General features: G+C 34.8%; 1 protein-coding gene across 2 annotated transcripts in view; it reads right to left on the reverse strand.

Moving 5' to 3' along the window:
* Window positions 1-331: 331 nt before the first annotated feature.
* Window positions 332-15432, reverse strand: part of LOC113414250 (astacin-like metalloendopeptidase) — a 32812-nt gene continuing 17711 nt past the window's right edge. The window contains exons 4-11 of one of the 2 annotated variants that reach the window (XM_026671027.2): window positions 14811-14928; window positions 14255-14433; window positions 12319-12400; window positions 10837-10964; window positions 8128-8243; window positions 4910-5135; window positions 2877-2995; window positions 332-672 (exon numbers count right to left, since the gene is read on the reverse strand). In XM_026671027.2, coding sequence (XP_026526812.1) covers window positions 445-672; window positions 2877-2995; window positions 4910-5135; window positions 8128-8243; window positions 10837-10964; window positions 12319-12400; window positions 14255-14433; window positions 14811-14928 — 1196 coding nt within the window. In that variant the 3' untranslated portion in view covers window positions 332-444. The remainder of the gene's footprint in view (window positions 673-2876; window positions 2996-4909; window positions 5136-8127; window positions 8244-10836; window positions 10965-12318; window positions 12401-14254; window positions 14434-14810; window positions 14929-15432) is intronic. The other variant, XM_087951282.1, reaches the window with a different exon arrangement.

Here is a 15432-nt window from a genome sequence, read left to right on the forward strand (position 1 = left end):
ATGAGATGAAATCGTGTTCTCATTCTGGGAGAAAATGGTTTTGCGGACATGCAGTCTTCAATCCAGTAGCAATACTGAGTCATGAGATAAATAGCCCTTGAGATTTGTCCTCCATGACTTCATCCAATTATTTTTTAAAGCTATTCAAATTAGGAGCTATCACCATGCCTTGTGTTAATCAATTTTACAAGTTAAATATAATAAGATGTATGGGCTTTCTTTTAATAAGCTTTGCATAAATAAATTCTTGAAATTGTTTTAAATTAATGTTATCTTTCAACCCATTGAATCTCTAATGTTTTGCAAGCACAGAATAGAATCAAACTTCTGATTACATAAGTAATTCAATTATTTATTAAGCTAGCTATGTAGCATACAGTATTTGATAATTTTTCGTAACACCCCCCCCCCCCAACAAACCAATGTTCAGAAATTATAGAAGTTCTATTTAATTGTGTAGTCCATCTTAAATCCGGAAAATTGAAAAGCAAAGTCTGTGTGAAACTCTATACGAAGAAAATTTCCAGTAGAAGTATAAGGAGGAATTTTCATTTTTCCACAGAAAGTGCCAACAAGTGGAGAACTGCTTTGACTGCCATCATAAAGCAAAAGTCTGTCGTATCTGCAGCCATCAATGTCTTCCAGTTCAAAAGAGATCATGGTCAAAGATACCTGAGGATTCCAGAAAAAGATGCACATTTTGTGTGTGTGCTATGTATAACATAACATAACATAACATAACATTTAATCTAAATTCAGTATAAGTTTAAACAATCAGAATCAGGATTTTGATTCAATTTTTTATAAGTCACTTATGTGAAATGAGCCACCATATGTAAAAAATTATTGCTTATGATTTAGCATACTGTAAAAACCCATAAATTATCTAGGAATAACCTGTTTCTTTACATGTTGTTCCTGGTTATGTGCACGTAACCAAGAACGGTTATGCATACTGTATGCATGCTTGAGTGATGCTTCTACTGTTACTACCAGAGAAGCCCCAAAGTTGCTTTTTCACCTGAAGAAGCTTCTTGGATGAGAAGCAAAACGTCTTCAAAGAAAAAAACCAGAAAGTCCAATTGTCTCTTGAAAAGGCACCTTTGGGTCAACCATGATCTGGATGACTGAGAATCTTCATAGACATTTACCGGAGAAGCATGTGCATGAACCGATATACCCAGAAGCCCAGGCATATCAGTGCTTCAAATATTTTACTCGCTCTAAGATATACTGCAAAGTGTCCATTTCAAATACTTTTCAGAGTTCTCATACCCAATTTCTTTCCTTGTTCTCCTTGTAATGTTACCACTGACTGTTTGGAGAAGAATTAACATCCAAGGTCTCAATATAAAAATAAAATATTCTTTAATAACCTGCAGATTTTTAATGATACTTTCTCTTCAGAATCCTATTAGATATGTAGGATTTCTCTAATTGGAATATAATAAAGGTAGCAAGACTAAAGATGATTTTGATAAACCATTGGCTATTTTTATCACTTTTAATAAATAATCACAAAAATTGCTATCAAGAATCTTTTGGCTTTACACTAGAAGGGTAGATTTAGATAGTTAAGAGCAAAAGACTGGCATCAATTTTTAAAAAATGTAATTATGATTCTCTTTCAAAACATTTAGACAGAACTAAAGTCATGACAACATGATTCCTTATCTACACTTGGCAGAATAGCTGCAATTAAAATGACAGCTTTTTCCTAATTTTCTATCTAATTCAAACACTTCAAATCCCCTTATCTCTTATTTGGGTTTACATATTGGGAAAATGCTTTTAATGCATAATTATGGTGACTAAGATTACATAAGCCATATAAGGAAATGTATAATCTGAAATGTTATTTTGATGTTTTTCAATTTAAACAATTCATGCTATTTGGAGCTTAAAAGATGATCAGATGCTACAAGATGAGTTACCATTGCACTCTCAATATCTCAGAGTAAAAATGCTACTTACTATCATAAATCCATATTTACAAAGATTTATAAAAATGAATAGAGATTCTGACCTTTGATCCTTTCCCTTTTCTCTCATAATTTATCATTTGTCATTGCTAAATAGGATCAGTTACAAGAAATGGCAAGATCAAGAGCTTTCTACTATTATTGACTTGAGTATTAATAAAGACTTATTTCTGCTGAGCATACACTGGAAAAGAATTGATTGCAAATTCTGACTTGTTTTTAAGTGAAATGATTATGATACTTTCTTCTTAAACTCATGACAACATACCACTGAAGAATACCAACAATGTTTTAAAAAATGCTTCAAATCTACTTCATATATATAACATTACTCAGTATTTCTATACCTATCACAAAAGGCTCTTTTGAAAGACTAAAGAATATTGAAGAGGACTTAAAATGGGAACATGATTGCAATATGAAAAGTTTTATGATATAATTTCTTTAAAAAACTATTCAGCTTTGACTATAAATATATTTCATAACTGATATGACATCTTCTACAACTACATTATATACATTCATATTTTTTCTATATGAACCATCTTGGTGTTAGTGATTAAGTTATCAAGCAAGAAACCAGCATGTAAAAGATGTCTCAGCCCATATAAGGACAGAGGCATGTAAAACATTTCAGAAGGGACTCTCCCTAGTTTTATGCAGAGTAAAAGGAAAGGAAGGAGAAATACTTTCAGTCTTGCAAGACATTAATGTAATCTTTCAGTAAAAATAAATCTAGTCCCTGATTGCTCTTACTTTTTTTCTTATATGTCCATCATGTATCACAACTAGATACACTTGGGCTTAAACTTGAAACAGCAACAAAAATACATCAACCATCTAAATTTCCTTCCTTTTTGACCTTCCACTGTCCCTTGCACCACTGTCTCTTACCTTATTTCCAGGAGAAGCACTGATAATCCATAGACAAGTTTGATTTGGAGGGTATTTTTTAGGAAAGTTTGGAGTAGTAATGGTTCCCGAAGTATTAGTGAATGTTCCTCCACACTTTACTATGGTTCAGAAAAAGAAAACTTCACGTAAATAAAAATTATAAAATATAAAAAAACAGAGCAGAGCAACCAGGATGATTAGGAGACTGGAGGCTAACACATATGAAGAACGGTTACAGGAAATGGGCTTGGCTAGTCTAGTGAAGAGAAGGACCAGGGGAGACATGATAGCGGTCTTCCAATATTTGAGGGGCTGCCACAGGGAGGAAGGGGTCAAGCTATTTTCTAAAGCGCCTGAAGGCCAGACAAGGAACAATGGATGGAAACTGAACAAGGAGAGATTTAACCTGGAAATAAGGAGAAACTTTCTGACAGTGAGAACAACCAACCAATGGAACAGCCTGCTCTCGGAAATTGTGTGTGTGTGTGTGTGTGTGTGTGTGTGTGTGTGTGTGTATTTTCCAGCATAACTCTTGGAATACCTCAAGCAATTTCATCCAAACATGGAACACAGATGACTTACGCTCTGGAAAAAAATACTGTGGAGGTAAGACACCCCTAAGGTGTGCCTTAAAATGGCTTCTACTGTACAGCCCAGTGGAGTTGTCATGGTAACGGCTCCCTCTAGTAAGCGGATTGGTTCCTACAAAAAACAAGGGGGCTCCCTCTGGTAAGGGGCCCCCAGCTTCAAGCAAAGAGGGGGAGTTGTCAGAGGAGGTGCCTGCTAATGCAGATAATCACCTCAAAGGCTATTCCCTGTAGAATTTTTCCAAGTCTGTTGGCCAGAGCAATTAGGTCTCTAATTTTCACCCCAGTGGTTGAGGTAGCAGGACCAGACCCAAGATGTCTCCTTGGAAACATCAGGCAATTGGCCAAGTGCAATCAAAGGCTACAAAAATGAAACACCAGCATAGACAAGAAACTCCCAAAGAGAGGAATAGAAGACTTGCGATGCTGTGCGAGAGAGCTACCACATCTAGAACTTCAGAGATAGTACAACAGCGTAAGGCCCAACTAAAGGATAAGAGAGATAGAGCTATTACATCTAGAGCTTCAGAGGCCGTTCAACAGTATGAGGCCTGACTACAGTATAGGAGAGATAGAGCTGTTACATCTACAGCTTCATTTATAATTTGTATACTCTACTTATACTTTTAAAACCCTGTAAATAAAATTACTTTGATTTGACACTATAGATATAATTCATTCCTTTTCCTGTCTGATACAGTATTGGAATAAATAAATACCCAGGCAATGCCAGGTTATCAGCTAGTAAAATAATAAAATAAAATAATAAAATGGGTTACTTCATTACCTACACATTTTAAAAAAGCTGTTCTTTCTTTCTTTTAGCTGTGTGGTTGTTGCAGGACAACAACTAAGTAGGATTACGACTACGCAGGAATGCAAGACTTTGCAAAATAAACATTGTAGAGCATTGGAAATTGTTATTCCTTTTTCAATTGTTCTTGTAAGTGTAAAAATATGAGCTCAAAGAAGCCAAGAGTAAAAGAGAAGGTGGCTGCTGACATGTGAAATATCTGCCAATTATTGATCTATAATGCTTTATGATTGGCAGACAATGACAAAGTCTGAAATCCTGTGACAATTGTGCTCAGAAATACATGACAAAAGACAAAGCAGATAACTTCATCCCAGAGCTATCATCCTCCTATTGATGATAGAGTTGAAGATATTGGGCTACTTTGAACTCAGTGGAACCAATATTTACTGGAATTGCATAAACAGGAATTGAAACTGGTTCTCAGATAAGCACCAAATTAGAAGTCATACAGTTTGATGAATCAGAAGTCATAAAATTGCATTTAGAGAATTTAATGAGATTGTCCAAAGGAAGGTGTAAAATTTACTGATGTTACAGATATATTTGACCATTGCAAGTATTTTATTTTGTGTGTATCTGCTTTGTCATTCCACAAGTAACTAGTAATGAGACTTGAATACCATTCATACCATGTGTGTAAGAGGCCATAAACCCTGTTGCAGTCTCATCTTCATCACTTACAAATTCTATAAGCATTGTGTTCCCAGAAGCCACCATAGCAGGTAATTGCCCTGCCCTGCAACACTTGTCAAGGAGAATCCGACTTTTTCTACTGCTTCCATCATAAATTCGGATGTAATCAGAGGAACAGTTTGGAGAACTCTGGAGATCAAGAACGTGAAAACTCAGGAAGACCTAAAGCAGAATAAGAAAAAACAAGCAGCTTTAAATTATTTAAATCTATTTCTTATTAAGTGTATCTTGATTTTGGTAAAATGTATCTTCTTGTATTCACTATACCTTAATTGATGTAGCAGATGCTACATACCACAAGGAAGCTGGGAAGAAAAAGGCACTTGTCATGTATAGCTGAATGTCACTCCATCATACTATAGAGGATTTTTTTTTGCTATGTATGTAATACATTTTATTCTGCATCAGAATTAAGAACCGATTGATACAGAAATGTTGAACATGATGGAACTAATATATTTAATAATTAATTTTATACTTCATTTATCTAACTTTTCTGTTTAAAAAAATCATTTTCTAAAGACACTTCCATTTTTAATCTGCATTCAATCACAGTTTTTTGTTTTATTTTCTATCCTGGGCATAAAAGCATATTGTTTATTTCTAATTACAACATATTCTTTTGAGTGTTGCTCCACTGTTAACTATCTTCTAATATATTAGTTAAACATAGGGCTAGTTATACATAGGGCTGAAATAGAAATATTTTAACTAAAACTTCCCATTTCTTTTATAAGATTCATTTAAGAAGACGCTACATATTAGATATAATTCACTGCAAAAATTACAGCAAGATCAGCAATCATAATGAATATGGTCCTGTACACAGTTGGAAGTGACCTTAGAGGTCTTCTAGTCCAACCCCAGCTCAAGCAGAAAACTATACCATTTCAGACAAATCGTTGTCCAACGTCCTCTTAAAAATCTCCAGTGTTGGAGCATTCCAACTTCTGGAGGCAACTTGTTCCACTGATTAATCATGGTTCTCACAGTTCAGGAAATTCCTCTGTCAACCCTAAAGCTGGAAGATTAGTTTCCATCCATTGTTTCTTGTCTTCTGGTGCTTTGGAAAATAGGTTAACTACCTCTTGTAGAAGCCCCTCAAATATTGGAACATTGCTATCATGTCACCTCTAGTTCTTTTTTCCATTAAACTAAGCATACCCAATTCCTGCAATCATTCTTCATATGTTTAGCCTCATCTTTGTTGTACTTCTCTGCACTCTTTCTAGAGTCTCAACGTCTTTTTTATATTGTGGCAATCAAAACTGGGTGCAATATTTGAAGTCTGGTCTTACCAAGGCGTTATAAAGTGGTATTAAGAATTTGTACAGCATAGCACTGTGCCAATAGCTACAGTTTTCACTGAATTCTGATATATCAGGTAATTCAACATCAAGAAAGCAAATAGGAGAATGAGCAAATAAGACCGCTGAGCAATACATTTTATCTTCAAGTTTTTTTTTTTTTTTTTAAGAAAATGTACCTTGTTTGCTCTTTTCTACCAGTTGTTCTGATTATTGGAATAGTTGAAATTAGTCAGCTGCTACACTAAAGAGCTTTGAAGATATTCTCAAACATTGCCATGCCAGCAATGGCGTTTGAGTTAGCTCCAATTCACAAATTTCTCAAGCAGCCCTTGTTAAATCTGAGAAGTGGCCTCTTGAATGGTTCACAATACTGACACATGAAACACAATGAAGATTTATTAACTTCATATGCAAAACTACATAAGCAAAAGGCACCAGCCCAAGGATAGAAATGAAAATTGGATAAATGCAACATACTTCTTAATTTAGAATATATTAACCTTTCCCAATGCATCACCCTATAATTTGGAAATTATAGTTGTTTGATGAGCTTGTCAAGTTGGAGAAAGGTGATTCAGGATGTTTGTTTTCTTTCTTAACTGTCACAGTTTCTTTCTTTAGTATACATTTTGTGTTAAGGACATCTGAAGAAGATTGGCCAATGATCTCCCACTTCTTGATACTTTGAAGTGTATATCCTCATCAGACATGGAGTAAAACTGTAAAAAGGTTTATTTTATTTAGAAAATTTCTCTCTATCTCATTTTGATCTCTATTCCAATGGATTTGCAAGTATTTTGCCCAGAAATTATGAGGAAGAATCCACATTTTTACAGATGCTTTTAAAAAAGAAATGTGGAAGTATCCACATTTTAAAGCAAAAATAGGCATAGTATTGATAAATCTGTATAGTATTGGAGTTTGATGGGATTAAAGATTTGTTAATGCTATATAATTAAAAGTCAATTGGTTCTCAAGCCTCCTGTCAGCTCAAAAGCACACAACAATTAGATTTGGGGGAAAGTTTCTGCTTAGCTCTAAGAAAGATTATTTTCAAATCTAAATATCATAACTGGAGGGCATTTGATGTGGATAGGTGTCTCTTTTTTCTCTTTTCAAATATTGTATCATATTATTATAAAACACAGGTAATATTATTTGAAAGCAGAAGTAGTACATTCTATTACAGTGGTAATTATAATGTGTTGACTAGAGATTAACCCTCCAGACAACTTAAACATTTAAAGATAAAGGGGGAAAAGTTGAAATAAAACCTTAAAATAAATGATTTTTTATTTTTTTAAAAAAAATTATTTTCCCTTGTATTGTTACTCACCCCACCTAAGGACATCAATACCTGAGAAAGTAGATATGAATACAACATTTAAATGTATGCTTGCATGGATATATATGAATGCATAAGGGTGTGTTTTTCTGTGATGTCCAGTCCCTGCATATGCATGTATGTGTACTTGAATGAAAATGTGTTGTGGTCCTCCTTGCTTTACTTTAACTATGCCTACATTTTACTTCATTTTCATTCACCCCGATCAGAGAGTCCATGAAGGGCAATCATGAAAAAATGTGGTGCTCAGACTGAACAAATATTTCTATTCTGATATGGGAAATATATGATATATCATATATCATATGAGATTTCTGCCTAGACCTGGTACTGATGAACTAGAAGACATCTACTTTCAAAGATCCCGAGAAAGCACATCTCTAAAGTTTTCAAGTAATAAGGAGACATGGCTCTCCTGCATTATCAATGGTTACATTTTGTATTACATCTAGATATTACCGACTAACTGTTGATATATCTACCGGTTTGAACATCTTACCTTTCCTTGTAAAGTTTGGATGAGCCACAAGCAGGTGATGTTTCTGGGATATGAATGGGGGTAATTATAAGAGCAGAAATGGCCACTTGGATTATGTAGCACAGTGCTACAATCATCTAAAGGATAAAACAACATGTTGGCAAGGAGGAGGAGACATTTAAACAGAAAATTGAGCCAAATCATCTAGATTCAGAAGGAAAAATCATGTTTATTAAATATCTTTCAATGTAGTTTAGTAAAGGCTATTCTTTTGTAAAAGATAATGTAGTAATTAAATTCCATGCCTGTCAATGACCACTGGTCTCACAACTCAACAATTAGCAACATATTCAGAATTTTTAGCTCAGTTAAATATATGTCACTAACCATAAGGGAGGCAGAAAAGAATGCAAAAGAATAGCTTTTATATTATTGGAAACATTAGCATGTGCACTACATTGATCTCTACTCTGGCTTCTGTTGGTGTTTTGTTGGCAAGGGCAAAGCTTCTGACATTTGGCTGATGGATAGATTTTGCTTTCATAGAAGCAGCAGTAGTGATCCCAGTTTGGTGGGTGAATGGATGAGGAAATGTAGGTGGGCCTCATCCATTACAGCAAGGGAGTGTAGGGGCTCACATGGTTAGACCACTGGGTGGGTTCCCAATTTGCAAGCCTGCATTCGAAGCCCAAGTGCTAATGTGTAGTGGGGTGAACTCCTAGCATTTACTCCAGTTCTTGCCAACCTAACAGTCTGAAAGCATGCAAACATGAGCAGGTAAATAGGTACCACTTTGGGGGCTCATTAATGGGGACATGAAAAGAGGCCCCAACTGAGCATCCCTCAGGCAATGGTGATGTCACTGGCTAATCCTTTCACTGTGGAAGTGCCTCAGGGCTTCCAACATGAAAATAGAATCCATTGCAATTACATTGGAAGCACCATGTGAGGTTCTTCTATCTGGAGCTTCTATAATTAGAGACAAACAGAGGGAAATGATGACATCATTGTGATGATTTCATTACATAAAGGAGAATTAAATTACAGTTTACATATTGGCATTGGCCATAATCCTCCAATGCCAGAAAACTCACATCCTTGTCTGAGAAATATGATTGGAATCCAAGGAAATGTATTATCTTCTTGGTTCAGTATGAAGTATATAGGACAGGTCCCTGAGATCAGATGACATTCTCGCAGTGGCATACCTGTCATGGCTACCCCATTTCTGAAATAGTTCCATTATTCAATAAATTTTATGGAGTCATTGTTTGTCCATCTTATTTGTTATTGATATCCATAATTCATAGCACCTTTTTTGGCATGATTTATTTGGATGATTGGGTATCCTCTGCTCATTTTCTGTTTCATGACACCAAAGCTATAACTCACATTGGGTACAAACACATCCTGTCTTTCTTCCATTACAGAGATCCCTTGTTCCCCTCCCCCCGCAGCTACTTCAAGCCACTGAATGCCTCCCAAAGAATCAGTTGGATTACACCATCCTCCTATAACTATTTTCAGATTGAAATTCTATAGTAATCTATGTAATGCAATAATCAGTACATTAAGCATCTCAGAAAAGATCCATAAGGAGATTTCATAAATAGGCATACATAAATACATGCATATCCATAATGTTACTCTCTTTTACAAATAAGAAGTGTTATACAATGCATAGAGAAACATTACGTAAATAAGCAAATCTTGCTTCCACCATTACCATACACCATTTCATACATGGCCCTTTATTCCTTAAAATTTCTCAGCCGTCTTTTTCTCAGGATCTCTTCAACTGCATTGAATTATCAGTTTCTCAGTGTTCTCATCTTTTCAGTTTGCTTATTCTTATCTTATGTATTTGTTTTAAGATTTAATCTTTATTCAATTTATGTGAACAAACTGGTGACTCAGTTTTGTGTTCCATTCACATTCATTTATTACACATTCATTATTGATCCATTTTTCTTATTTTTCATGTGCTTTTCTTAAATAACTCATTCCTGTTACATTAGATTTAATTTTACATGTCTTGTAACATAGCCAATACTCATTTCCATATATCAAAATGGACAGAAGCACGTTCTTATACCAAGCTGTTTTTCAATAAGCATTAATTCTTTATAATAAATCACTGTTTTCCTACCAATATTTGCAGGTTATAACATTTCTCCTTTCATTTCCCCATCTTTGGTAAACATTCTCCCTAGGTATACCAATTTATCTACTCTAATTTTTCACCTGTTTTATCTTTAATGTATACATTTTCAGATCCATATTTTCCCCTACATTCGCTATAAATTATTTGAGTTCTCAAGTACATAAATATTCATGTCTCAACTAAGTCACCAGAAATATTCACTATACATTTCTTTAATCACAAGCACATTAAATAATCAAGATGATGTCATGGATTTTTATTTTACTTCCAGAATCACTCCCTAAGATGGTGTGAATTATTTCCATCACATATTGCTCTTATCACATTCAGCAGCTATTCTTCAACTTTATACTTATACAAATACTCCATATTTTGAGCCAATTCATGCTGTCTTAAACTTTCTCTTAATTAACAGTAAATTATTCCCTACGTTTGAAGCACTTTGTTAAATAACGTCATGCAATGTCCAATTATTTTATTAAATTTGGCTGCCTTATAATTCAATGTTATAAAATTCACAATGTTAAGATGAAAAGTGTTCTGTGATATATGACTTTATTACTCACTGCAGCTGTAGAGCTTATTGATTTTTTTCACATCTAAGTTGCTCAACCCTACCCTTTGACCAATTGGTACAGATCCATTAGGAATGGTGATAATGGTTGGTTTTCCAGCAGTATTAGAAAAATCATACCTGCAAAAAAAAAAAAAAAAAAAAAACAACAGGAACAAATTACAAAGCCTAACTTGGCAAATTTATTAACAGCCCGTATTTTATATAATATATGAATGACAATCCTGGAAAAGCAAGATCAGGATAAAATCCAGGAAAACTAACCCATTAATTTCTAGGATAATATCTGAGAACTTTTGTCATGTATAAGCATGAAAACTCAATTTGACAACAACGTGGCAATGAAAGTTTTTCCCTTCCATTGGAAGTAGAAGAAAGAAAAAAACCCACTCCTGTTTTAATAAGAATTTCCCCAAAATAATAGTCAAAGTAGGAGCTGGAGGGAGGAGATGAATTTGACAACAGTAAAGAATATTTGTAGCTCAGGGATGACATGAGGGATCCTTGGTGGTTTCTCAGGTTGGTTGTTTTCTTGCAGATGTTTCATTAGCTAACCTAGGTAATCAATGTTATCACTAGCATTAGAATGCCACTGATGATGTTACCTAGTAATGAAACATCTGCAAGAAAACAACCAAACCCAGAGAATACCAAAGACTATTAATTAGATAACAAAAAAACTCGTTATAGCCAATGGAATTGGTCTGGTTCTTCTTTTTTCCTTGCCTTTTTTTTTTGGTGTGTGTGTGTGTCTGTGTGTGTGTGTTGTTGAATTAGATGAGAAACTATTGGTTTCAGGTTTTTTGAGTCTTTCCTTAACTTGGGGCAAATTATTCCTAAAGCCATTGAATAGTGACCAAAGAACTATCACTTAACAATGCTTTTCAGCCAAAAGTTCTATGAAGCATGTATAGTTTTATTTATGGCTCCCCGCCCCCAAGTGACAATTGTATTATTGGTTCTCATACATTGCTAACTTCAGACCCAAGAGTGGTAATAAACCACAGGTGTCCAGACACTTAACCCTTAACTGAGTTCTTGGAATAACGTGGCACACAACCCTCAGCCATGATTCTGAGTTTTGCTACAGAAAAGAACAAAGTCCCAAACATTACAGGTGAATGGCTGAGCAAGGAGAGAATTACACAACTATGTTTCAGATTTAAACTTCTAGCCTTCTGTCTGCTTCCTTACTTTTCATAAATTAAACACTGCCCTCAAAAGAAGAAAACGGAAAAATATTGTTTTTCTGATTTTAAAAGAAGGATCCTTATTTGAAAAACAATGTAGATTCCTTCTCTTGTAATCGCAAAGAATTATGTTAGAAAAGGGAAAATGCTCTGAGAGAAAGCTTGGATTTTAACTGAAACTGTACATTCTGTTTTGTTTAACATCTATTGTATGTGCCAGTAGTTATGGTGCTGAAGTTGGGTGACTAAATAAATTCGGTCAACTACTCAGTCAATAAACTTACGCGCCATAATGCATAACTGAATCATAGTCATATGGAAGATCCAGATTGGTCGTGTTCCCTTTTTCAAAATTCCCCCATTCTCCTGAAATATATTAAAGTAAATAATAAACAGATTTGCAAACACAAATTAATGCAAACACAAAGAGACAAAATGAGTAAGGCTGATTTTAATCCACATATTTTAGACGTAAGGATTTGGGAGTGTAGCGATATTTTAACTGTCACTTTCCTGATGGCTTTTAAATTTCATCCTGTAAGAAGATTTTGTTAATGGAATCTAATTCAATCTTATCACATCGGCACAGAAGACTCACATCAGACAGTTAGCTGTTAAAACTGTGTATATATATAAATAAAATGATTATCCAGTCAGTCAGTCAATCATTTGAAGTTACCACAGACCACACACCCCCATGGCCACTTACAACCCAGATTTGAAGTTCCAAAGGCCTCCAAATGGTCATGTGATTGTATTTCAGGTACAGGTAACTGACTCACATTTATGGTTGTTTGCAGCATCTGATAGTCACATGACTGCATGTATAGTACAATATATTTTCCCTGTAACCGGTGTTTACTTTTGGTTTCCAGCAAAAAAAAAAAAGTCATTGCAGACAATGGATTCACTTAATGACCACCACATTCTCTTTATAACCACCACATGTACTTTACCATTGCCATGTTTGCTTTATTACCACTGCGTTTGCTTCTCAACTACTGCTAAAAAGGTCATGGGTGATTTGCAATGCAAAGTAAGTTTTATGACATGGCCACTAATCATTTAATAATAAAGCAGGAATATCTAAGCTCTGGAGTCATGACTTCTCAGGGTGGAAATGAATCCTTAGATTCAAACATCTGAGTAAAGCCTTTATTCTATAAAAATTGAAAAAGACCAGTAAAGCTTTCATCCATACTTTAAGGAGCTTATCCCTTAAGACATCTGAAAACAGCTTTATTGTGCTTTCTGGAAATCAGAAGTAGTATTGATTTGCATTGTATTTTCCCACCACAACGAAGGTTCAAGTTTTACATACATTTTGGATGTTATACAGTATGAGTTAATAGAACAAAAGAGGCACCCTATGACCAATTTTGGATCTCTTCAAGCTAGGTATCCTCCATACTACTGAAGGTTAAGATCTCATTGAAGAATTGAAGGCGGAGCTTCTGGTAGTTCTGAAGACTCCCAATAAGGACAAAACATGTTGTACAGTGCCTCCTACTGATCCATAGTTAATGTAAAATCTAAAGGTTCATTTAAGAAGCAATCTTGAAGTTTCTAGGAGGCTCAGACCAATACAAATACTAAGATCATATAGAAACAAGGAAAAGCATAGTTGCATAGCTTCTCCAGTACATTTTAACACATTTTAGCACAAATTATTAACTTTATTTATTGTTAGCAGATACCTGGAAAAACTAGAGGTAGTCCTTTATTTCTGACTATTCATTTAGTGACTGTTCAAAGTCACACTGGTGTTGGAAAAAAAGTGCGGTAACCTACAACTGGTTCTCGTAGTATGAGTCAGGCACTTGGAAACTGGCATGCACTTAGAACAATTGCAGCATCCCAAGGGCCATGTGATCACAATTACTGGCCGCCCCAGGGAGCTTTCAATAAGCAAAACCAATAGGAAAGTTGGATTTGTTTAGTGGCTGTGCAATTCATTTAATGACCATGACCAAACAAAGTTGTAAAATCAGGCATGATTAAATCTTCATTGGAAACCATTCCCTGATTTTGGCTAAATTGCCTTGGATCATTTAATATATACATATGCATATGTGTACAGCTGTCCAATTCTAAATGGATTTAATGCATATTACATCCAGAATGCTTTGATGGATAGACAGTCATAAGAAAGAGAAATGCCAAAGTGACCACTCACTTCAGGCAACAGTTGACATGCTATCTGAGTGCTAACATACCTACCTTTGGCAACATATTCTAAATTAATTTTAACATAATTATCTCGGTCGCTGCGGGTTTGTTCATGTAGAAAACCTAGTGCATGGTTGAGCTCATGTTGAATCAATCCTTTATATATGCAGCCATGTTTCAACAAACTGAGTTGCTGTCTGCCTCCAATCTTTCCAAAGTAGGACCAGCATCTGATAATACAGAAAGGGAAAGCGGTCATTATGTAAATTATATTCTAAGGAAGAAAATCATTGTCTATAAAAGATAAGACTATGCACTTCTGAGAGCCACTTTGTGTTCTGGTTAAAGCATCAGGCTAGAAATGCAGTATCATTGCAGTTTTAACAAGTGGGAGAGGGTCTGTAATTTAAAAGTAAATATCCCATATGTGCTCCAGGAAATGGGTTAAACTTAAAGAATTATTATATTTGTTAAGAAATATTGTAAGCTTAATCCACATAGTATTTGCTGATATCTTACAACACGAATCTGTTTTAATGTAGAAATACAAGAGCAGAAATAATTCAAAGGATATGTTGTTAATTCTTGAAGGATAAATGTTCCTTACCTGTCTCCAGGGACAATGTTTATGTAGTCATATTCTACTGTGTGTTTGATAAACCGGATGCATGTCAGGGTGACAAATTCTTCCATTGCTTTAATTATAACACCTTTGTGCTCCAGGGCTGAAACAAAAGATTATAGAAGGGATAAATGAACACACTCATATGCAATATATTATATTAAGTTCTAAGAAAATCATTTTTGCTGATATGGGGAAACTGCTCACTTCCGGGGATTATTCTAATAGTAAATACATTTGCTTCTTGGAAATAAAGTTTATGTTTTATAAAAGATTGCTGTAATGTTATTATTATTTAAATGGCTTCCACTCAAGTAAGTTTTTTTTTTTTTTAACCTCTATTATTGCACGGCAGGGAAGTGGTAGTTCCAGTTTGGCTAAGGGTTCCAATTTCAAGGAAGTTTAGAAAACTGGAAACCATTATTCCTTTGGGGCCTTTCTGTTGGGATACGCTAATAAAGGGGGAAATTACAACATACTTGAAATGTATGTTGATCTAACATATGAGTGTAGCTGCATCTGCATGAGGTTGGTTGTGTACTTAGAAAGATGAAAGTCCATAATTTGAAATAACTCTGTCAGAATTATCAGAGAATTACCTGTGAAA

The sequence above is a fragment of the Notechis scutatus genome, chromosome 1, assembly GCF_049901735.1.
Source record: "Notechis scutatus isolate UNSWTSFEM ecotype Mainland chromosome 1, rNotScu1.2, whole genome shotgun sequence".
Lineage (NCBI taxonomy): Eukaryota > Metazoa > Chordata > Lepidosauria > Squamata > Elapidae > Notechis > Notechis scutatus.